Below are 22,778 nucleotides of genomic sequence, written 5' to 3' on the forward strand. Positions count from 1 at the left end.
GTGCACAGTTGCCATCTCTGCTCGGCATTGTCCTTCAGAAAGCTGATGATTTTTATAGCCAAATCGAAACATTTATATATGGTTTTAAAAATTGCAATGGAAAATCTCTTAAGACAGCAGTAAGCTGAAAAGAACTTCCTGAGACAATATCTCATCAGATGGATATGGCTGACATATATCGACTAGTCTATTGATACTAATTTAAAATATGGGTACATAGTACATTAATAGTCATACTTTATGGGACCGGCAACGCGATCTTTTTTGTTAATTTTTAAATCCACAGTCGAGAGAATACATTTACAAAGCAACCAAAACACTTAGAAGAATTTGACACCATGGCTGCCATCTATCTCAATTAGCTCACATCTGCCCTTCTCTTCCAGCAGTCGTAGTGCATTTAGGAGTACTGACTCATCCACGCCATGGAAATCCATCTGAGTGGTGCTCTCGCCAGAAGCTATTTCGTACAGGGTGCAAATGCTGTTGGTCTGGCCCGTCTCCTGTATCCAATCGTATACCATGTTCCCATACGCCTCCAGCGTGTACCAATACACTTGCCACTCCTGGCGGCGTTTGTCCAAAGCAGTTGCATGCCCACTCCGCTGCAGTTGCTCCAGTATCACTAGTATGAGCTCCGGCGAAAGGTGTCGCTGAATTGACTCATTGTGGAATAGTGGCAAGCTCTGTTCGTTGATGCTGAGTGAAAACTTATTCGTATGCTTGAGGTATTTGAGAAAGAGATCCGTCCAGACCTTCAACTGCTGCTGTCTGGTTTCTTCGTGCGGCTGCAAACTGTCGGGAAAGTTTAATAATACATGATTTAGGTATTTTTAAATTGCCTTACGTGAAGAACGGTGGAAATGTGTACTCCCAGGGCCATTGGAATTCAGTCATATTTTATTTGTTTATTTTCACTTAATGAACAATCTCAAACAGCTGATGATATAGCGTCTCGTATAATGAAAACTTAGCCCACTTAAGCCCCCTCTTTTTAAATAGAACTACTTGAGGTAAATGGCGGAGAATATTAACGATTGTGAATTCTTCTTGTAGATTCATCCCGTCTTTCGTCTGAACTTAAAAAATAACCACGATATTTTTCACCTGAACTGTGGTAACATTATTAAATTTTCATTATTTTCGGTGGAAAATTTGAACACCCCCTTGGTTTATAATAGGTTAATCGTTCTGCGTCAAGGATTGGAAAGCATATTGCTAGATTTTGATGTTCCGTCGAAAATTACTAGCTAGAAAACGCGCCCAGCTATGCCCACATAATTTTATACAATAAATTACTCTATTTTTCACTAGGCTGGTTGATTTTAAACTCCTGCTTTTGTTGGATTTAGTCTAAAAAAAGGTTTTAGGCTTTTAGGATAAACATGCATTTAAACGCAATTTTCTAATTTATTGCAATTGGACAGCTGTTATTAATTAGAGAATAAATTTAATGAATTATTGTAGTTTTTAGTTCACTTTCAACCAAAGTTGCTATTTCAGCGAGTACTTACCTTTGCCGACCAAAGACTGGTATGATTCCTCCACATTCGTATCCGGTCTTTCGTATCACCTTTCCTCCGTGCACTCCTTTTAAACGCTGCTGTCCATTTCGTCTTTTAAATTATTCATGGTTTGAGAGTGGTCAGTAAAATTATTATCCCCACCACACGGGCCAAGTAGTATAGGCCCTCTATACTATTGCCGAAGCTCCTTTTGTGGGTGCAGATTCGCAGCATACAACATTATTTCAACAATTTTTCGCCCAAGGGCTGTGCCCAAGGACTTCAATCTGTTGCTACTTATTTTATGGGCTATCAAAGGATCCTTTGAATTGCTAAAATAGCGTTGCAGCATTTTTCTGATCATGAGCACTTCGTTCTGGTAACTTAAGCGTAAGCCATCGTCCATCGAGTCCCCATAAAATGGGGAAATTGGGGAATTTGGCTGCACATCGACCAATAATGTCTAGATTGGCCCGGCAATGGTCAGTCACCACCGCCAGCAGGTTGTTCCGATATCCTGTTTTGATAATCTTGCTTAGAACTTCATCAAGAGCGTACCATATTTTTCGCGAACCTATGTAGGTGCGACTCGTCTGTGACTGGAACCTGTTGAATGCAAGAATTCGAAAATATAATGTTGTTAAGTATAAGGATAATAACTTACCACACGAATGTACAAATATTGGAATGCCGTAGCTGACACGTTGCTTGCAGCTATTGCCAGCACTTTCCACCTCGATATCGGAAGAAATGTCTGTAAATACATATATAGTTATTATTTATAATTTGCCGAAGCAGCTGGATCAGGAGGTGGAGACGGTTGAGTCCAACACTTACCATATGAGGGATATGATACTCATCTATCATGATGAAAAAAGGTTCGTTCTTGAAATATGTCAAGTGAGACACGAAGTTAATTTTTCCCTCCAACATTTCCGGCCGCTTTAAATAGTTTATACATTTTCTTAGCTGATCATCCACAAATGGCACTTTTTGGAATGTTTTGAAAAGATAGAATATTGGGCAGAAGTGGCGGTGGGGGGGGGGGGGGGGGGGGGGGGGGGGGTGGGGCAGCAGCAACAGCAACGTTAGATGTTAGCTTCCTCCTCCCACGCTTTGCCGGCACAGGAGCCTGCGCTAACTGGTTGTTGGTACTGCATTTCCTTGTTGGCGATGCCGCAGCAGGAGGCCTAGACACTGCATCTGGTATACCCAGCGGTCGTTGCTGCTTGTGGTAACAGTGCTCGAGAGTGACTACATAGCCATTGTCTCCGAATGCTAAAATAAGGCAAAGAAACCAAGATAAATTGCTCCTTGCAAAGAACTGCATTTAAATACACACTTGCTGCTGATGATGTTGAGCTTGTCGGGGGTACCAAATGGCAATTGGCAGCGGCCACTTGGCCAGCGGCTGCTGTTCAATAGTGCGCTTCACCGTGGCCGTCTGCTGTGCTGTTTCACTGGCCTGTACCGTGGTCGTATCCATATCACTATCCATTCACTTGCAATTCCAGCACTTGCACTTTAGATCGGATCGAAATTGTTTTGAAATTTTCGCGTGCGCCACAGTTGAGAGTTGAAATTTAATTTGGTTTTGCAGCCCTAGTCAAGTCACGACACGACACGCACCTATCGACTGTTTTAAAAACAGAGGAGAACGTACTATCTACTATAACAACGTACTCCATAAGAACGTACTATAGTATTATAAATTATATTAATCAATTGATTGATTATTATTAATATAATATATATATATATATATAATAAAAATATTCTTTCGATACTATTGAATCGATTCTGCCAACGATTCTGCAGCCCTAGGCAAAAGATCCGTTATGTTTTGGCGTCGCCCGCGGAAAAATTCAGAAAAAAAAGTGGAGCGAGACGGACATAATTTAAAGTGTCTAGTTAGAATTTAATGGAGCAAATCGGAAAAAAACGGAATCGGACTCGGAAACCGACGCACCGACCGGATCACCTACGGGATCACGACTACGCGCAGCCCACACAAATTTATATCTCTCACTTCAGCAGTAGTAGTGATGACTTTGACTTATCAACTGAAAGTGGAGAATTTTCCGGGCATTTATCCAACGCGTCCTCAACAGTCGTCAATGGGTACGGGATCGTGCTGCAGAGCGGAAAGGCAGGCGAGCGCTTGCTGATAAAGCAAGGCAAGCAGGAGATGCTAAGCCCAAGAGAAATACGGACGCTCATTTCTCTTGTAGCGAAATATTTTATAAAGAACAACATTAAAATGACGGCGGAAGACAGCAGAGGCTTGGGGCGAAACATGAAGAGAGTTTTTCCCTTGGAGTCAGAAAATTGGGCCCAGAAACTTTATACTTGTCATAAAAACAGTGTCCGAGCGGAAAGGAAAGGCAAGAAAGCCAAGTCAGACAGTATCGCCACTGCTGCTGCTGCCCCAGCCCCTGTCTCTTCCGCCGCCAACAACGGCGCCCACATATAAGGACATATTAAACATATAATGTTTATAAAAGACTAGGTATGTATTTATGGTATGGTATTTAAAACTCAGGTGCTGGGTGGAGCCGGACTCCACCAAGCAAGTATGAATTTCCCCCTCACCACTCACCCGTTTGAAAAATTGCAAAAAAATTTATGTATATAGTGATGGGAGTTGGGAGGCGCCTCCGTACCAGTTGGAGTTTACCTGGCCAACTCCCATCACTAGAAATCGTCTTCTTCGTCTTCAAAATTTACAAATTTTGAGAGAAATATTGAGCGAAAATTAAAAAAACCTGCGTATGGAAATTTCTAAATTCTAGACCGCAAGCGGGAACCCTGTATGTAATTACCACCAGTGGGCAGCACTGAACAAATATTTAAATGATGATTCAAAGAATTTAACGGCCCACTTAACCGAAACTGTATTTAATAATTTATTCTGGCAGTTGGTGGAATATAATCCATTACGTTTCATGTTTACTCAGTCCCGGCCCAACCAAATTAGAACTCGTATTTTCCATTTACATTCAAATGAAATACTTTTTAATTGGTCTTAAATAGAAAAAAATTGTGTACATAAACATTTCCTCGGGCTTTTTCATACAGTTTGATGGGGTGTGGTGTCTTGCTTTGGTTTATTTCAAACGTTTGTAGTCCGGTTTCTCGGAGAAAGTAAACATGTAGAGACAATAGTTTTTTTTTTTTTTTTTGCATTTTGGTGGATAATCAAAGTACTCACACGTATATATATATATATTTAATTGTATCTGCAATATATTCTTGTTTAATATACGTTAAGTACTAGCAGGCGCAATACATTCAATATCTTTTTTCTGTTCAGTTAGGGTCTTTTTCTAGAGTCCTTTGCTTGTGTTCAATCAGACCTGCGCGGCATTCTATAGGTTTGAAATCATTTACACTAATTTGAGTTTTATGTTATTAGCTGATTTACGTTAATTTGGTTTTGCTTATACAATTTGCATGCTGTGGGTGCTTAATAAATATCTTTATCCTCTGTGTGCGTGCCTTGCCATTAACTATCGTAATACATTTATTTATTTTCTTTCTGTAGTAGGGACAAGGTTTCGTGTTGCTGTGGGATCGGGTCTAATGGGGATAGAGTTAGGAGGAGATCCTTAGCATGTTAGATACAACATATAATATGTATATAGTTATCTTTTGGTTTTGCACTTTATTTTATTTGTTTTTTTTTTTTTGTACACATGCGTGAAATTCTGTAGGGAGCGAAGGTTTCTCTTGATAGTACCGTACCGTTTAGAGTATGTGTATTAGTTAGCTAATGTTCAAAGAGCTTTACAGTTAGTTCCTAGTTAACAAGTGAGGTTTGGTTGAAATCTTTCTTTGCTAGATAGGTATTCTTTTGTATGCTGTCTTTCATTTTCCCACCGTATGCCTGCCATTTAATATCCAAGTCATTTACATAGCATTGCATTCGATTTATTAATCTTCCAGTATATAGGTATTATATAAATAATAAAGCAATTAAGAGTTCTCTTCAAAAAAATACAAAATAAATGCCTTCATGTGTGTGTGCTTAAAGCATCTATATTGATGAAAATGTACACTTGAAATGCTTCGCTCTGGATCGCTTAAAAAATAAAAGAAATACAGATGCAACAAAAAAAAGGGCATTAGAATTCCGCTCAAAATTGTTTCCTAACATTTGCTTCGTAATTGGAAGGAATATTTGGTTCAGAGGTGTAAAGCGGCAGTTGGATAGTACAAAGATACAAAATTAAAAAGTAGACATTTTAAACGAAAGTTCTTAAAGCACGTTTTCTTCTGTTTTTGGTGAATGAAACGTGAAACAAATCTTAAGCCTGTGTGTCTATATCTATATATCTTACGATAATAATCAGCGGCAAATCAAATAAACAATTGATTCCTTACAAAATACATAAAACATAATCCGCCAGCATTCAATAGATAATGTACATTTACAGTTCTCAAATCTTATACATACACATTCATATATATATTTGGGTTTTGTTTAATATTATTGATAATCTACTTAAAATGGCATGTGGTGACATGTATTACAATACATTATACATATAGTACATACATTTATATATCATAATAGATCGATTTCCAAGTTGGTATAAAATGCATGCAAGTTGAAGGACAGACAAATCAAGTCCCTCCTATATTTATGTTAAGCTTGCATTGCTCCGTGTGTTGGGTCTGGTCTTCGTGTGTTTTTCTATGTGTCTTCTGTTGTTGGCCTATCGTCTAGATTTGAGTTATTACATATACATTCATAAAGTTTTGGGATTCTAGAATCACTGCACGTATAGTATGACAGCATGTTGTTTCACACAATGCTTCATATTTTCGACTAACGACTAATACTAGGTATAGCTAGAGACCCTAAGCTACAATTTTTGCCTAAGACTGTTCCGGGTATCCAGTGGCTGCGCTGCTCTACTTTGCAAGCGGCTCAAGGTAGCAGCGCACCGTATTGTTCTCATCCAGCATGGCCGATAGATGACGCTGTTGATGGTGAGGGGGATGCGAATGGGGGTTACTGTGTGATGTATGCGACGACGATGATGTTGTGGACTGCGGTGATAGTTTCTGAAGCTGTTGCCGCTTCTGTGCAGGCGTCTGATTGGCAGGTGGCAGCGGTGGTCCGGTGTTGCCGTGACCAAATAGCTCGTTTACCGCCAAACGGGCGCTCGGTGACTTGGCATGCTGTTGCCTAAGCGCGCCCCGCATGGAGCCCTCACCAACGCCGCCGCTAACCCCAAAAACCGCACCATTGTGTTCTGGGTGCGCTCCTCCTATTACTGCTTGCGCTGATCCGGGGGGTAGCGTTCCATAATCAACGGGCGCTCCATGCTTGCGCTGCTGACGCCTAAAGTAGGATTGAAATTTACTTGTTGCCTTTTTCCCTGAATTCGATCTTTGCGTTAGTAACTTACTGAAACCGCCGTTTAAAGTCCTCATCCTGTAGCGCCATTAATCGACGCATTCGCTCAGCACTTTGGGGTGGTAACCCGTGCGAATCATCCTCCATATCGCTTTCCTCGTCTTCCTCCTCCTCATCACAGACGCCATCGTGCAGTTGCTCTGCGGCAGTTGTCTCTTCATCATCCTCATCCTCGTCGTCCTCCTCGTCGGCAGTGCAACGTCTCGCAGATATTGGCTGCGCCAGCGAATGTTGCTGCTGCTGTTGGTTTCGGGATGAGACACTACCTCCACTTAGACTGCCACCATAGCGACTACCGCCAGCAGCCACTGCCGCACGCATGTTGTTAAAAACGCCGGTGCCCACGCTGTTGTTATAGACCTCATCCACATCAAAGTCACCCACTTCGTAGTGCTGGGCATCAGAGTTGCGATTACTGAGTATCTCCTCGTACACAGGCCCGCCATCCGCTCCGCCGACACTGCCTTGATTATAGTAGGCATCGCCCAGATCACAGTTGGAATGCTTATTTCTATATTGACGCTGCATGAACTCCTGCTGGTACTGCGCCATGTGCGGCGGCGGAGCAGGGAGCTGTTGCTGGCCACCAGCTCGTCGCTGCTGCTGCTGTTGTTGCTGATGCTGCAAGTGCAACAGATGAGCATGCTGCTCGGCCTGCTCCTCATCGGAGGAGAGTTGCTGCTGCTGTTGTTGCCTTTGTTGGCGCAGCTGCTGCTGCTGTTGATAGTAGGCAGCAGTGTTTGGTGGCTGTGGTGGGTCCAGGGCCTCGGCATAGTGCGGATGTGCTTGTTGTCCTGGCTTGGTCTTCTTGTACGATGGATAGAACAGCACTTGGGAGGCTGCAGTGGCCCGGCTGTGGAGGGAACCACTCGGAGAGGCCGGAATAGCTCCTACGCCACCCCTCTTTTTCTTGCCATGCTGGCTGTTTGGCTTTTGCGTCCAGTAGAACACCTCATGGGCCTGCTGCGGAGAGGATGTTGCTGCCCCAGCGTTGTTGTAGTACTCGCGTTGCGCCTTCATCCCGCCAGCCGTCTGCTTCCAGCTGTAGTAGTCCGGTTGGTGGTAATAGGCCTCCCCCAAAGGTGGCTGTTGCTGCTGCTGCTTGTGGGCGAATATCAGGTGCGTAGATCCTGCCGAGCTCGTTGGCGATGCATGACCGGTGGAGCGCAAAGTATTCCCTCTTTCCAGCACTACATGACCGCCAAGAGACTGAGATGGCTGCAGGGTGCCCGTTATTAGCCCGCTCTTTAATGTGCGTCTCTGCTGGGCTTCGTTGAGCTCACAATCGGAACTGGCGCCCATGATGGCATCTTCGGTAGCCGACATATGCTGCTGCTGTTGCTGCTCGTCGTGGGCGTCATCATTTGTCCCCAACGGTAGTTTGGATTTCTTTGCAGTCGAAACGCTGCAGAGTGTTCCAGCGTTGGTGCCACCAAGTCCAGTACCACCTCCGGCCACTATACCTGAAGAAATTGAGGTCTTGGAGCAACGCAGACACTTGGGAAGCCATGCGTGCTGTCGCACATATTTGCGATACTCTCGGCGAATTTTCTCATTCTGGATGCAATGGAACACAAAGATATAGAGTCCCAAGAGGGTGTTGAAACAGATGAAGTTATATCCATAGATGCCGGTCACGTCCTCATCCATTTTAGCTCCGCGCAAATAGAAATAGGCTGAGCACCAAACAGCGCTGAGCAGCAGGAAGAACACAAACGAGCAACGTATGTCGAAGCTGCAATCAAGGAGACAGCACCAAAAGATTATCCCATCGGTTATCGACGAAAAGTGTGAGAGATCTTACCGAACAGTGGCAAGGCGTGTGTGCTCTTTGGTCTTCAATCCGGTCCGACTCTTGCGGCACATGATAATCCAGGAGAGGAAGGTGTATCCAATGGCAGCCTGAGAAGATTATTGGCGGTATTGATTGGGTTTTTCCAAGATGGTTTTCATGGGAGCTTACCATAAAGAAGATAAGCACTGGAGCAACAAAGGTGGCATAGAACACAGCATTGGCCTCCATAAGGACGCAATAATCGTTTTGGGTGTAAGTGCTGGGATTGATGACCAGCGATATGGCCACCACGCTCAACGACAAGCCATAGGACAGCAGGTAATAGCAGTTCACTTTCGGTGTCTGATCCACCTCCAGGAGCAGCTCGTCCGAAGTGAGAGTGGAGTACGAATGGAAGGCTACAGGTGTGGATAGGATGTTAAAGCTGTGGGAATTTCTTTACATAGAGTGGCAGAAGCGATTGGCTTACCTTCATAGCAGAACCAGGAGGTGCCAGAGAGTATGGCACAGTGGAGGAAAACGGTTATGAAACCACAGAAGATGCTTGTTTCGGTCTGTTCAATGCCCAGTAGAAAGAGCAGCTCAATGGCCAGCAAGCAAATATAAATGTTGATATAAATCGAGGTGCGTGCAGACTAGAATATCGAGAAGAAATATAGTAGAAAATGGCGATAAGTTTTGGGTGTTGGATTCCAATCTGCGAGCAGGCCAGGCAGAAGAAGAAATAGAAAGAGGAATGCCCCTCACCCCTCCCTAAAGAACGTCATAAATTGACTGCGTTTAAAAATTCGATGCTCAAACTTAGTTTAGTATTTGATTTACAATAATTTTGGTGGTTGGTGGTGAAATTTCAAAAAAAAAGAAAAACTATGTAAAATTAATAAGACTAATAAAGAAAATATAGCGCATAAAGTAAGATATCGAACAAGACACGAAACAAGAAAAACAAAATGGAAGATACATATGTACAAACGAAAAACTAAAAGATAATCAAATAAACAAACACACAAAATGCAAGTTTTACAGGACAAAATTAGCAACATTTGTATATTTTATTAATTAAATACATACAAAAGAAAATTGGAAATGAATAAAGGAATTATATCAATGGTACGATGTCTAGGTTTAATTTGTTAGACAATGAAAATGCACACAACGGGATTAGGAATACACTCAAAAGGATAGATAATAAATGTAATTAATTAAAACATGCTAACAGATGATGATATGAATCGTTTTGGTAAGTGAACACAGACAAAAATTTAAAATTACCTCAAAAATTTATGGAGGCTTCGGAAAAAGGACACTAAACTTAGACTATGACAAATTACTACGATATAGAACTACATATAACTGAACTGGGAAAGTCTTCAAGTGAAAGCTGATGCCGTCGAGCGAAGAGAAATCTGGATTAAACCGTAAATCCTAGTCGCTTTCCTGCGCAGCTTCCGAGTCTTATGATTGAATTAGTTTGTCTCAGAGCATACGTTTCATGAACAATTTGAGTTACTTAAGCATTATATCACATGTGTCTCTTGATCATAAATACATACATACATATATCTACGAATAGAGAGCCTAGCCTAGCCTACGGTTTATGCTTGCTTCTCTTCTTTTTCACCACCACCACCACTTATATTGTAAATCATCCATATTGGCCTGCATTATAATGTTGTTCGTGTTGTCCAAGACGTTGCCGTCCACATTCAGATTGTGGTTGCGGTGTGGGTGCTGTTGCTGCTGCTGTGCCTGCTGCTGCATCTGGTGCTGATGCTGCTGCTGCTGCCTGGCTTGCAGGTAGTTGTGGCTAATGTTCAGATTATTGCTGGACACAGGATTGTTGGCCTGGGCAGCATGCTGCTGCAGTGCAGCAGCAATCGAAGCAGCAGCTGCTGCAGCCGCCGCCGTTTGCTGGCCATGATGGTGAAGATTCAGATTTAGGTTATTCATTTGCATGGCGCGTTGGGGCTGGTTGGACAGCACCACAGCAGCAGCAGCAGCTGCCACAACTTGTTGCTGGTGCTGCTGTTGCTGTTGCTGCTGTTGGACATTGTAATTCAAGTTGTTGCGATGTGAGTTGCGAATGGAATTGTGTTGAATAAAGTTTGTATTGGTGTGACTTGGTGTGGCGACATTCGTCTGGCTGCTGGGCGTGGTCAAGGTCAAGGACTCGTGTGTCTGATCGCGAATATTATTCTGCTGGCGCCTGCTGCCCGCCCGCTGATGGGGCAACGGACTTGTGGCGTTTCTTACCTTGACAAATACCCCATTGAAAAGCTTCAATGTCAGCAGTGCAATAACTATAAAGACCACACAGATGGCGATGCTGATGTAGATAAAGATGCGCATATTCCCATCGAACATTGTGAACAGTGAGTGCTGATGCTCATCCACCACATCCATGAGTATGGCGAAGTTGGTCAGATGATTGCAGCTGCAGACGCTGTGCGTGCGATTGGTTGACTCCAAGCTGCAACCGTTGGCCGACCAGGCACTGCACAAGAGAAAGCAATTGTTGAATATGGAAGGAACACACCTCCTACAAATACTTTGGACACTCACTGATCAATATAGTTCCAGAACACACAGGTGGGATTGGTCACATTCTCCGTTTTCAAATGCTTTAGCGTCAGGGTAATGGGTTGCGAGAGCTGTATATGGCGGCCCTTGCCCAAACTGGCCGAGATCACCTTGCTGTTTAATATGCGCAAGCGCTGTTGCAGATCCCCCGCACTAGCATCGCTATCGTTGGTCAAGATTGCTGTGTTGCGCACTAAGGCAAATATTTGATTATTCACTTGTATTATATTCGTAGTTACTTTGGGACTTACCATAGCTGCGAGAGCTCTTCAGGTCAAAGTGATCATAGCTGGGCTTCAGTATGGACTCCAGGCGATCAAAGGCGGCAAATACAATACGCACCAGGCCACCTTCGCTATTCTCGATGAGTGCAGCTCGGGGCAATTCGATGCGGTCAGAGCTAATAGGCCACTGATCAGAGTCCGGGAAGACCACGCTGGATTGGATTGTTTTCGTTTCCAAAACTCGGACCGAGAGCACTATAGGCAGAGGCGGAGGTTGTGTGATGAAAATATTTATGGATTGTCATCCCCCAGAGAGAAGCTACTTACATATATTCTTGACTTTTTGCACCACACTGCGCTCCCTGATAATCGTATCGGCCAGAAGGAAGGCATTGTATTCCAAGCCTGTTAGCAGGGATGTGGCCACACGCATTTGATCCTCAGGATTGAGATCCAGCCACGAAGACAGCTGCGACTCATCCAGCAAGTTGGAGCCAGTTTTAACCACACAATGCAGGAGTTCCATGATCATAGCCTCCCTCTGCCGCTGATCGGGGAAAGTCTCCTTGTCGTGCAGCATTTTCTCGGACACGGTTTGGATGATCTTGGTGGTGACCAGCATGTCCCCGCCATAGAGGGTTTTGCTGCTCGTAACCTCGGACATGTCATTGGCAATGGAAATTAGAGAAGAGTCTCGTTGGTTCACTCGCATCTCCAGATTGTTTAGCCACAGGCTGCGACACTGCGTTAGATCTGGCGTTAGTGGATGCCAGGTGGGCTCAAAGTTTCGCAGACGCTGATTGACCTTGTGGGCCATGGTCACTGGCGGCTCACAGCTGCTGCTATTGTGCAAGCAGTCGCCACTGGTGGACATGGGGGTCGTGGTGCTGGTCCCAGCCATTTCTTCATCGTCCTCATCGAAGCTTGAATCTGGCATTCGTTTCATCAGCACACAGCGCCATTTGGCAATGCCGGCGGCACCGCCCGGGCACGGCTGAACATTCACATCTCCCACACGGGTCATGTTCCAGAAGAGATTCCTGGCATGGGTGGGCCCACAGAAGAGCTTGGTCTCGTCATCGGCTCCGGCCATGCCAGCAGCATTAAGATTGATGTTATTTATGGTTCGTACAGCGCTTCCGTTGCTTGAAACCGATGGGCCACTGGCCGCTGTTCCCGGAGTCCGATTGGGAGAGCTCTTTGTGGTTAGAAGCGTGCCATCATCAGTTCCACCTCCTCCTACTCCAGTTAGGATGCGAGTATTTGAGGGTGCTGTGGCATTGCTTGCAGCTGGAACCTTGCCGCTGGGCTTGGTGGGCGTGGTCTCGTCTGTGTGATGGTTGTGGTGGTGATGGAGTTGTGGCGGCGGCGGGAGACCATCGCGACGACCAGCTGGATGCTTGGTGGTCGTGGTGGAGGTCGCTACTCCCTTGAGACGTCCGCCCGGTAGGGTGGCTGTGCTGCCCGGCGGCGTGGCATGCGTGGCAGGCGGTGGTACATTAAACATGCCACCGTTGCCATTGATTCCCACCACGCCAGGCAACGTCGGCAGACGGGGCGGGGCAGACGCACCTCCAGATCCGCCGCCGATATTCGTCGGATGTATCAGACCGCTGCCATTGCCAAAGATTGGCGGCCCATTGTTCAGCACCCATGGCGGTGGACTGGGTCTGTTCGTCGTGGTCGACGTCTGCGCCGCCGAAACGCACTGATAATGTGCCTCGAGATATTTGTGTGTGCCGGGACAGGGGTCCCCGAACATGCTGGTCGCCGCCAGCACACTGCAACTGTTCTTGTGAGCACATCTGCAATTGGAATTGGATTGGAGAACGGGCTCCCGTCACGCAGTTCAGTTTTACGACCTACCTTGAATTCAGAACCGTGAGGGACTTGGGAAACATGCAGTTAACGCTCCATTCCACGTTGCCATGATCGTTGCATATGGTAATCGAGAAGCGTCCATAGTTGGCCCGTATCAGATTGATTAGCTCTCCTTGCTCGCACTCAATGGTCAGTTTCTTGCCCTCGCAGGCATAGGCTGTTTGGTACTTGGGAGCTGCAAATCGAACAATTCGTAAGTTGAAGATCATATGTAGAGTTGGTCGGATAATAAAGAATATGTGTAAATATATATATATATATATATGGCATATAGAGAAAGTATTGATTAGCGTTGCGTTGATTTGTTGTAGTTTGGTTTGGTTTGGTTTTGTGATGATGGATCTGCAAATACACTTACGCTCTATATGGATACAAATATACAGATATTGTAGATAGATAATGTGATATTTAGCATGATACGCTTTTACGCTGCCTGGGATATACTTAGTATATATTTAGTGGCTGTTTGTGGTTTTGGTGGATCGATAGCGATGGATGCTTTGTTGCAAGTAGAATAGTAGTCATAAATACCAAGTCCTGCCAGCCCCAGCTCACGAGTCGTCAACAGTCAATAGTTTATCAGCCATTTAAGCTTCGATTTGTACATCTTAAAGAGAAAAGAAAAATATAAAGACATTGTTATGTAATTACTGAATATTAGTTGGGCCATCGACCCGTCTAAAACTTCTCTATAAAAAACTAGTTTGGTGACCTATTTTCAGATGCATTACCTCTTATAATATTCCATTCCATAGCTCTCATATGGCAAAGCAGGCTTGAATGACTAATGTCTTATCTGCAGAAGACAAACACAAATAAGAAAATTATTTACTGAAATCCATTACAGCACACACGCACGCACAGACACAGTGATAGACACTCAGGAAATAGACAAATAAAAGATGGGAGAAAGGGAGCCTAAAAATACACACCCTTCTCCATGATCTGAATGTATGTAGTTGTTGCTGGCCATCGATTTGCGCCTCGTCGTGCAGAACAAAGACCCGTTTTCTTTGTATACGTACAAAATGCAGTTGCATGTAGAGAAAAGTTGGCGCTGGCTGCGCTGCGACTGCAGGCAGTGCGCTTGCTTCATGCTACATACTCAGCACGCACGTATCCAAGTTTTTGCTGCTGCACAGTCGCTGCTTTGCCCCTTGGAGCACCATTTTCTATGGTTTTCTTTGTTCTGTCTTGTCGCTCCACCATATGAATTTTCAAGCACAATTTTCAGTGTTAAAATCAAAGAATTATGTGGGGTTTTGGTTGTAAGTTCCATTTTGGCACTTTAATTAACACTTTCTGGTTAATTTCGCTGGCTAATGGTTTTTCCAGACACTCCAAATATGCTGACGTTGGCTTGTAATTGGAAAATTGTGATGGCAGACTGGCTCAAGCCGCAGTTTTCATTTAACGTGATTCACGATTTTCAATTTTTTAAATCACATTATTTTAACAATAGGCCTTTGAAATTTTATTTCTCACTAAATCGAATAAATTAATTCGGCCTTTCAAGCGTGGCTCCAGGAGAAAATTTTTAGAGAAATTCTGTATACTTGAATTTGTGCAGAGTGTGACCGCCGAGCACAGAAAAACGAACTTAGCCCACTTAAGCCCCCTATATTTAAAAAGTTCAACTACTTGAGGTAAATGGCGGAAAATATTAACGATTTTGAATTTTTTTTGTAGATTCATGCCATCTTTCCTCTGAACTTAAGAAAAACACTATATCTTCCACCTGAACTGCGCTAAAATTAATCAATTTTCATTATTTTCGGTGGAATATTGAAACACCCGCTTTGTCTACAATGGGCTAATCGTTCACCGTTAAGGATTGGAAACAATATTTTCGATTTTGATATTCCGGCGAATATTACTAGCTAGATAGAACCCTTAGTTCTGTCCACATAGTTTTAAGCCGTTAATGAATACATTTTCTTCAAGATTGGCTAGTTTTTAGTCCTTGCTTTTATTGTACTTTGGCTAAAACAAGGCATAAACAAAATAGTTCAACAAAAAAAAAACAGTCGCAATGTTGCTGGTATTTGAAGACATGATATGATACGTGTATAGGCCTTAGTATACCCTATTTCGTTAATTTTATATGAAGATGAAACGTAATTTATAAAGACCTTTTCTCAAATTGATATTCTTTAGACATATTCAAGTACATCGACCCTGATACCTACGTATCATATCCTTTTCCCTAGGGTATGAATATTAGTGTTGCCGGGAATCATTGTTGTCAACCGGTTATTCACCAATAAATACTAGTTTTTAATCTTCCGTCGAATAATCCCAGCTATATAGATCACTCAGTTTTGCCCCGATAATTTTATATGATTGCTGAATCAATTTTGTTCAAGATTAATTACTTTTAAGTACTGGCATGTTCAATGTTCAACAAAAAAAACAGTAGCAACGTAAGTGAATATGGAATGTCACGTCACGTTAATGAATTGGAACTCGTCTTGGAACTGGCGCCGCGCAGATTCGGGTCGATTACTACCACTTCAAAGCTTAAATTCAAACTTAATTCTAAGTTTGGATCTCAGCTGAGCTTTTCTTAGCATGTATAAGCTTTCAGCCTTTGCATGAAAACCTTTCCTTGAGGCAAACCTCACACTAAGTAGCCATTTTGCAGCCTTTTCATGAATGGTAAGGAACTCCCGAAGGAGTTGTGGAAAGTTGCTCATTTTAGTATACCTAATTGGCTAGATCGTTTAGAAACCATATATTAATTTTAAAATGTTCCGTGTCATTGACGTACTTTGGGTAGAGTTGCACCATTAATTACCGATCCTTCCTTACTGTCTAGTTTAGGGACCTCCCAATCCTACTTACACATTCATCTGCATAGCAGAGCTTTCGGGCGGAAATTCATTGATAAAAATAAAGTTTGCCCTATCCCAAGCGAAAATGGTTCGCGCGTGCCCACCGAAAATCTGGTGGAGCAGGGAGGGGGACTGTCGGGTGGCTCCTCTATTGCCAGACACAGAGTGTGTGTATTTGTGGCAGCCACCTGCTAGCTGATGGAGAGTCGACTCTTGCCTCGGCTTTTTCATGAATGCATCCGAGTTTATTCAAAGAATGGTGGGACGTGCAAAGCTTTCTTTTTTTGATGGCTCGCGCAGGCGCCTCTCGGAGGGACAGTGCTCGGACTGCCCGCAAAAGCTACCCGCAACATTTAACAGCGCGGGGGCGGACACGGATAACATTTGCGTCACAGCTCGGTGGCTGTTGCTGTTTTTGCCGCCGCCAGGCTCATTCAAACAACGACTAACGAAGGCAACGCACGGCGAACGGATCTGAATTTCGTATCCCCATCCATATCCTTCCATATGTATCTGTTTCCCATTGAAGAACAAGTTTCCCCCTCTTCAATCTGAAAGAAAACTGCAACATTTGACATTTTAACCATCATTTGACACTGCAACGTCATCTTGTTCAACGGTAGACATTGAAAAAAAAGAGTGAAAAAGTTCCGTTAAGTGTCGAGAACTGTGCAAAAACCTGGACGCCCACGCGACACGAAACTTTTGCGGTGCGGTCTATGGTATACGGTTGTACCTTGTCGTTCAGTGCAGTTCGGGCTTCGGCTCTGGAGCAACCACTAGCAGCTGGCAGAACTTTGCCCATATCGTATGTGTATTTGTGCTGAAAATCAATAAACTCTGTCGTCGTCGTTGTGTAGGCTGCTCTGCTGAAAGGGCAAAACCGTCAACGTCAACCCGTCAGTAGCAGCCACCGTTAACCGGCCATATGGCAACTGTGCATTGTTAGGAAATTGTTATAGAATCGCGCAATAAAGGAAGGGAATCTTCAGCAATCGGTTAAGCACCTGAGGACCTAGAAATTGTACAATTATAAGTGCCAGAGAGCCTTGCAATATGGCGTCCAGATTGGAAATGAACGTTAGCATGGCACTGCTTGCAGCTGTGGTGTGCAGCATAGTGGGTCATTGCGAAATGTCCGTATACCCAGGTATGCCTAAAAATAGCACAAATCCACTTACACACAATCATATAGATTCATACATACATACACACATATAGTTTTAAGTTTTGTGCGTCGTGAATGGCGCAGGAGGAACGAACCAGCGAACGAGAAGCCAAGCCAGGACATTTGACACTTCGTTTTGTGTATACTGTGCACTAGATATAGGTACATGTACATATACCTACATACATTTATAGATATGTATATGTAAGTATGTACATATATATACTGTGTGTATCAAATATTCACGAATCAAACCAAAACACCCACGCGCCCTTTGACTTCGGGTTCACGTCTGCCTTACGGAATACATACACATACACTAGTATAGTATATAAAATGCAGCGTCAGAGAGCACACACACATATGTATATGTATGTATATATAATTGGATTTACAGTTCTATTGGTGTATGCATGTAATTGTCCGCCCACACAGGTGGGAGGCGGCCTTTGGTTATTTGCAATCTATGAAAGGGATTTCCGCATGATTTTTTTCGAAATATGTTTCCGTTGGGCAGCTCCTTAGCCCCATTCTACAGAGTTTCCGCAGGTCCTTCCGCAATTGTATGCGCAACACATAACGGTACACTAAACGCGATACAATTTTCGAAGCACGTCACAGGCCCGTGGCCTGTACTGACTCTCGACTCCCTTTCTTTCTCGCCTTCTGGCGTGTTTGCTTTTGGCCTGTGCGCGTGTGTAATTGGTCTATTTTTAGGCCATTGGCAATTAAATGGACTTTTGTTTGTCTATTTCGAATCCTTTTTCTGGTATTGCCTTGGCCCAAAGAACGCGAGAGAGGTGGGCGGCGGCGGGTCACAGACCGTTTCGTGTTGCGGCTATTTCGGACTGCTTCTATTTTCCGACTACTTTCTATTTTTCGACCGCTGACACGCACGAAATTTGTCATTAACATAATCACACCACGCCTCTCGTCAACGCCCACTAATCAATTGCTCCTTTTGCCTACCCCCACTCTACCAGGACTACGCCGCCGACCCATACAGGCGCCCGCTATGGATCCGCAGAACGAGCAGGAATACGCTTTCCTTGCCCAAATGATGGAGCAGTACGCCCGCCGCCGGCTTCAGCATCAATTTGACCAGCAGCTGCACGAGATAAACATGAAGCTGGAACGCCAGCGGCAGCTGCTCGAGATGGAGCGCTACCGTCAGCGACAGCAGGAGCTGCAGGTGGAGCGTGAGACGGAGGATGACTATGACGGTAACCTTAACAACCTGAACAACCAGCAGTACGACCAATACGACAACGCGGAGGCCGAGCCCAGCTACGGCAGTCCCATCAGTAATGTGCCCGATATCCACTCGCCGGTGTATTTGCCCAGTCTTCCAAATCTTCCGAATCTGCCCAGCCGCCACGGTCTTCCCAACTTAGGTCGGAATAGTGTACCACGCGAGAGGATTCCCTTCGCGGTAGGACCCAACGATGCGCGCTTTTTCGACAACCCGAGCGATCCCTCGGGCGAGCTGGACTCTCGAGCCCTAGAGGACTACGAAGAGTATGCTCCAATTCAGCCCACTCCCGAGGCGGCGACGGCTACCATCAAGACGAAGATTGACACGCCAGTTCATGCACCTGTCCCAGTGGAGCCGCCCAAACTGCTCGATGCCGCCAATGCCAACTTCCATCGTATCAATCCCAACTCAGCGGCTGCCGCAGCTGTAGCGGGTGTTAATATTCCCCAGGGTAAGGATCAAACACCCCACAAGCTGAACGCCCTGATCAGTAAGCTGCAGAAGCAGAGCAAGTCCCCGCATGTGACTCTGGTCAATGGAGGGGGCGAAGCCAACTCCGATCAGATTGTGCTTCGCCAGCACATGGGAATGAGTAGTGAAATGGGTGTCTACATTGTGGCCTTGATAGCGGGCATGAGCGCAGCGGTGACTGTGGGACTTCTAGCGCTAGGAGTGACCTGGTAAGTCACCCCCCAAACTAGACGGTATCGAGTAAGTTGTAATACCATTTCTTTACAGGGTCCACAATCGGAGCAAAGCAGCAGCGGACGTGGACTACCCGGCGTATGGTGTGACCGGACCCAACAAGGACGTCTCGCCCTCGGGCGACCGCAAGCTGGCCCAGAGCGCCCAGATGTACCATTACCAGCACCAGAAGCAGCAGATCATAGCCATGGAGAACTGTCAGGCTACCGATGGCAGCTGTGGAATGTCCGACGTGGAGAGCGATGACGACAACGAGGAAGGCGACTACACGGTGTACGAGTGTCCCGGCTTGGCGCCAACCGGCGAGATGGAGGTAAAGAATCCTCTATTCCTGGACGAGACGCCGGCCACCCCGGCCAACAATCTCTCCTCGGCGGCTGCTACCAACAACAACATTACCCAGGCCACTCCCCAGCAGCCACCCACCCTGAAGAAGGGTACGGTAAAGCCGAACATGAATCTGTTGAATGCCGCCGCCACAGCTGCCGCTGCCGCTGCAGCTGCAGCTGCTACTGGGCCAACTAATGGAGACGAGTCGAAGCAGAAGCGCAAGAGCAAGAAGTAAGCTGCTGATTGCATTTTTTCCCCCTTGGAAATGCCCGCAGGACGTGGCAACTGGTAAAGTTTGACTGATCCATTGTCAGCCAAAAGGACACCCCATACTTACAATAGAAATTTGTCTATTCCATGGAATCTAATTCCGCGGCTGCAGCCCGCTCGAGTGCGCAAGAAAGCGTACACATAACATTCCAGATGTCAAACCCAGATACTCGTACACACACGGCAACTGTCTCTTATCTTCCCTTTGAATAAGCATATAAGTCCTATTACATGTGGCATTGTATTGTATCGTAATCGCATCGCTATGGTTTATGTCAAGCCTCCCAGTGCATCTGTTCAGCCCATTGCAAATCCCAACCCCAACCCCATCCCCAGCACCCAACCCCAGTCGAATCCAGCTGTCAGTTGCAGAATGGGGAGACCAGGTTATGGCATTGCATTGCCTTCACCTGTGCCCATTCAAGCGCAATTGATTCTCTCTTTACAATCCAAGATGTGTACTTATTTATGTCATAGGACAATTACCCGCACATACTCGTATGTGTATATTATATATGTATATTATATATTGTATATCAAACTCTTTTTTGGTGTCTGCAACTGGAATCAATTTATATGGGAAGCATACTTAAAAGTCTGGAGCAAAGGGCGGCCACAAGGCGAGCAACCAACTAAATGCTAACTAACATATTATATTATTATATACATACACACAAACATATTGATATACACATAGATATATATTCATGTAATTATTGTAATATATATACATACATACATATACCCGGGATTGGGAACGGAAGCGCAACCGGAATCCCCTTTTTACTTCGTAACTTCGTAGCTAACTATCTTTTTTATTTTTACTACGCTTTGTGATCGAATCCTAAATTATCTGTGTCAATTTAGAAATACAATTCTGGTAACCAAATCCAACACCCATACACACTCACACATATGTATGTACTATTAGATTGGAGAAGAGATACGAGAGATACTATGTTTTGAGGGAGGCATTATTTAGCGGAGAAGAGAATTATTTACAAGTAAAACTTAACAATAATTTCCCTGCACATTCATGTAAAGTAAATGAAAAACGACTGATAACACACAAAAGATAACACGCGTCTATTGTACAAAAATGAAAACGAAACGAAAAAGAAATGAAAATGAAATGAAGGAACGCTTAAGAGGGATACGAGTACTAGCAGAGAAAATTATCAGCGGAAACAAATCCAACAAACAAACAAAAAACCCAAAGAGAAACAATTATAAAAAACTGTAACGAAACATTTGACTATTATTATAATATATTCCCCAATTGCTGTAAATAAAACATGAATCGTTTAGGAGGAGGAGGAGATAGACAGAGAGCTAGCTAAAGCTGGGAACCATTTCGGCCGAAACAATACACAGAAGACAGAATTGAAGAACTAACGAGTTGAAAAACCAACCAAAAAAAACCCAAAAAAACCTAATTGATTGATTGATTACTAGAACATGCAAAGCATCTGGTGGAGGCATTGGAAATTGAATTTGAAATTTAAATCGCAACTGACTTGGCAACAATAAAAATGCAAGCAGAGCAGCATATGTATGTACGTTGAGCGTAATGTTGAGTTTGAAATATATATTTTATGGTGTTTGGCTAGAGACACGACAAAATAATCTGATTGAAACCAAAAATGTAACAAAAAAAAAAGTAAAAACGACACAGAGCCCTACATATATTGTGAATAAAGAGTATAATTTAATTTATTTATGTATGATAATCGTAATAACACAAATTATACAATATGCATACAAAATAAACTAAACTAACCCAAAAAATCCTATTCTTTTGAATTCAAATATTCTAAACATTCAAATTATTATAAAACGAGGGGGAACGTTGTGAGTTGCAACTCTACAGTTATACCCGATGCTTAGTCAGTATGGCTCTCCTCCGGCAGACGCCGCTAATATTAAACGACACGACAAAGAGTGCGTGCGAGAGAGACAGAAAATCAGTCTGAGCGTGACGTCGGTCGCTGCGTAGCCAGTGCAAATTGATTTGTTCCTTTTGGCTATAAAAATTATCTGATCTGATCCAGATTCAGCAATCTTGAGATATACGTTTTATAGTGAGATCTAACAAGAGTGCGGATACCCAATTTGGTTACTGTAGCGTTAATAGTCTCTGAGATTTGTGGATGCCTCAGATTTTCGTCCTTTGCGGGGGCGGAAGGGGGTGTGTCGAAATTTTGACACAAAACGGTCAAGGTCCAATATCACAGGAGTGTGGATACCAAATTTGGTTGCTCTGGCTGTTATAGGTTCTGAGATCCGTGAACTCATATTTTGCAATTGGCAAAACCGACCATGAAACCTGTGTGTTAGAGAGAGACAGAGCGAGAAAGAATGAAATTGTTTTCTTGATTCTGGCTATAATAATTATACGATCTGGTTCAGATTTTGCACTCTAGAAGATATAGTCATCTTCTACGATTCTGCGTTTTTTTCACAGGCTTCCATGTTTCGGGCTTAATTTGAATTCTACCATTAATTCAAAGGCGATCATCTTTTCGGTCCATCGATTGACGCAAACATCGATAGTATGGTAATAGGGGTACTCTTTATGGTCGGTTTCCACTACACTACGTTTCTTTCCGTACAAAATTAAACTTAATTCGTTTAAGACAAAATGCAAAAAAAAAAAAGGAGAATTTAAAATAACCCAGTCTAGTAAAAAATTGATGCCTTAATCGGATAATATTAAGTGGGCATATATATTTACGGTATATTTTGAAAAAGAGATGGTTTATATTGGTATATTCCTGAGAGTCCCATTCTTATTTTCTTGCCACCA

At 43.9% G+C, this 22,778-nt stretch overlaps 3 protein-coding genes across 5 annotated transcripts; 1 reads left to right on the plus strand and 2 right to left on the minus strand.

Annotated features, from left to right (window-relative positions):
• Window positions 1–217: 217 nt before the first annotated feature.
• Vps25 (vacuolar protein sorting 25) lies at window positions 218–1,007 on the minus strand. Its single transcript, XM_001360215.4, has 2 exons — window positions 848–1,007; window positions 218–795 (listed from the first exon to the last, which is right to left on the minus strand). Exons 1-2 carry the CDS (start codon window positions 895–897, stop codon window positions 321–323), a joined length of 525 nt encoding a protein of 174 aa, XP_001360252.2. The 5' UTR covers window positions 898–1,007; the 3' UTR covers window positions 218–320.
• A 2,323-nt stretch (window positions 1,008–3,330) lies between these two features.
• Window positions 3,331–21,632, plus strand: LOC6898120 (uncharacterized). Of its 2 annotated transcripts, none has more exons than XM_033378374.1 (3): window positions 3,331–4,014; window positions 18,396–19,347; window positions 19,406–21,632. In XM_033378374.1, exons 2-3 carry the CDS (start codon window positions 18,428–18,430, stop codon window positions 19,935–19,937), a joined length of 1,452 nt encoding a protein of 483 aa, XP_033234265.1. In that variant the 5' UTR covers window positions 3,331–4,014; window positions 18,396–18,427; the 3' UTR covers window positions 19,938–21,632. The 2 variants fall into 2 exon arrangements, with proteins under 2 accessions (XP_033234265.1, XP_002138200.2); XM_002138164.3 differs by lacking the exon at window positions 3,331–4,014 and adding an exon at window positions 17,301–17,394.
• Cirl (Calcium-independent receptor for alpha-latrotoxin) lies at window positions 5,182–15,005 on the minus strand. Of its 2 annotated transcripts, XM_033378373.1 has the most exons (13): window positions 14,343–15,005; window positions 14,142–14,206; window positions 13,942–14,017; window positions 13,396–13,585; window positions 11,857–13,334; window positions 11,557–11,784; window positions 11,288–11,498; window positions 10,979–11,219; window positions 9,195–9,360; window positions 8,894–9,123; window positions 8,735–8,832; window positions 6,923–8,665; window positions 5,182–6,855 (listed from the first exon to the last, which is right to left on the minus strand). In XM_033378373.1, exons 4-13 carry the CDS (start codon window positions 13,428–13,430, stop codon window positions 6,423–6,425), a joined length of 4,863 nt encoding a protein of 1,620 aa, XP_033234264.1. In that variant the 5' UTR covers window positions 13,431–13,585; window positions 13,942–14,017; window positions 14,142–14,206; window positions 14,343–15,005; the 3' UTR covers window positions 5,182–6,422. The 2 variants fall into 2 exon arrangements, with proteins under 2 accessions (XP_033234264.1, XP_001360253.4); XM_001360216.4 differs by having other exon boundaries at window positions 13,396–14,017.
• Window positions 21,633–22,778: the final 1,146 nt, after the last annotated feature.

Source organism: Drosophila pseudoobscura, chromosome 3 (assembly GCF_009870125.1).
Source record: "Drosophila pseudoobscura strain MV-25-SWS-2005 chromosome 3, UCI_Dpse_MV25, whole genome shotgun sequence".
Lineage (NCBI taxonomy): Eukaryota > Metazoa > Arthropoda > Insecta > Diptera > Drosophilidae > Drosophila > Drosophila pseudoobscura.

What these genes read in the sequence shown, in the direction of transcription:
- Vps25 (XM_001360215.4), bottom strand. Translation starts at nt 897, where the DNA reads ATGACTGAATTCCAATGGCCCTGGGAGTACACATTTCCACCGTTCTTC. An exon ending in ACATTTCCACCGTTCTTCAC is followed by an intron (nt 796 to 847) that starts GTAAGGCAATTT and finishes CTTTCCCGACAG; the next exon opens with TTTGCAGCCGCACGAAGAAA.
- Cirl (XM_001360216.4), bottom strand. Translation starts at nt 13,619, where the DNA reads ATGATCTTCAACTTACGAATTGTTCGATTTGCAGCTCCCAAGTACCAA. An exon ending in GCAAAAAGTCAAGAATATAT is followed by an intron (nt 11,785 to 11,856) that starts GTAAGTAGCTTC and finishes CTCTGCCTATAG; the next exon opens with TGCTCTCGGTCCGAGTTTTG. An exon ending in TCAATGGGGTATTTGTCAAG is followed by an intron (nt 9,361 to 10,978) that starts GTAAGAAACGCC and finishes TCGATATTCTAG; the next exon opens with TCTGCACGCACCTCGATTTA.
- LOC6898120 (XM_002138164.3), top strand. Translation starts at nt 17,301, where the DNA reads ATGGCGTCCAGATTGGAAATGAACGTTAGCATGGCACTGCTTGCAGCT. An exon ending in CGAAATGTCCGTATACCCAG is followed by an intron (nt 17,395 to 18,395) that starts GTATGCCTAAAA and finishes CCACTCTACCAG; the next exon opens with GACTACGCCGCCGACCCATA. An exon ending in CTAGCGCTAGGAGTGACCTG is followed by an intron (nt 19,348 to 19,405) that starts GTAAGTCACCCC and finishes ATTTCTTTACAG; the next exon opens with GGTCCACAATCGGAGCAAAG.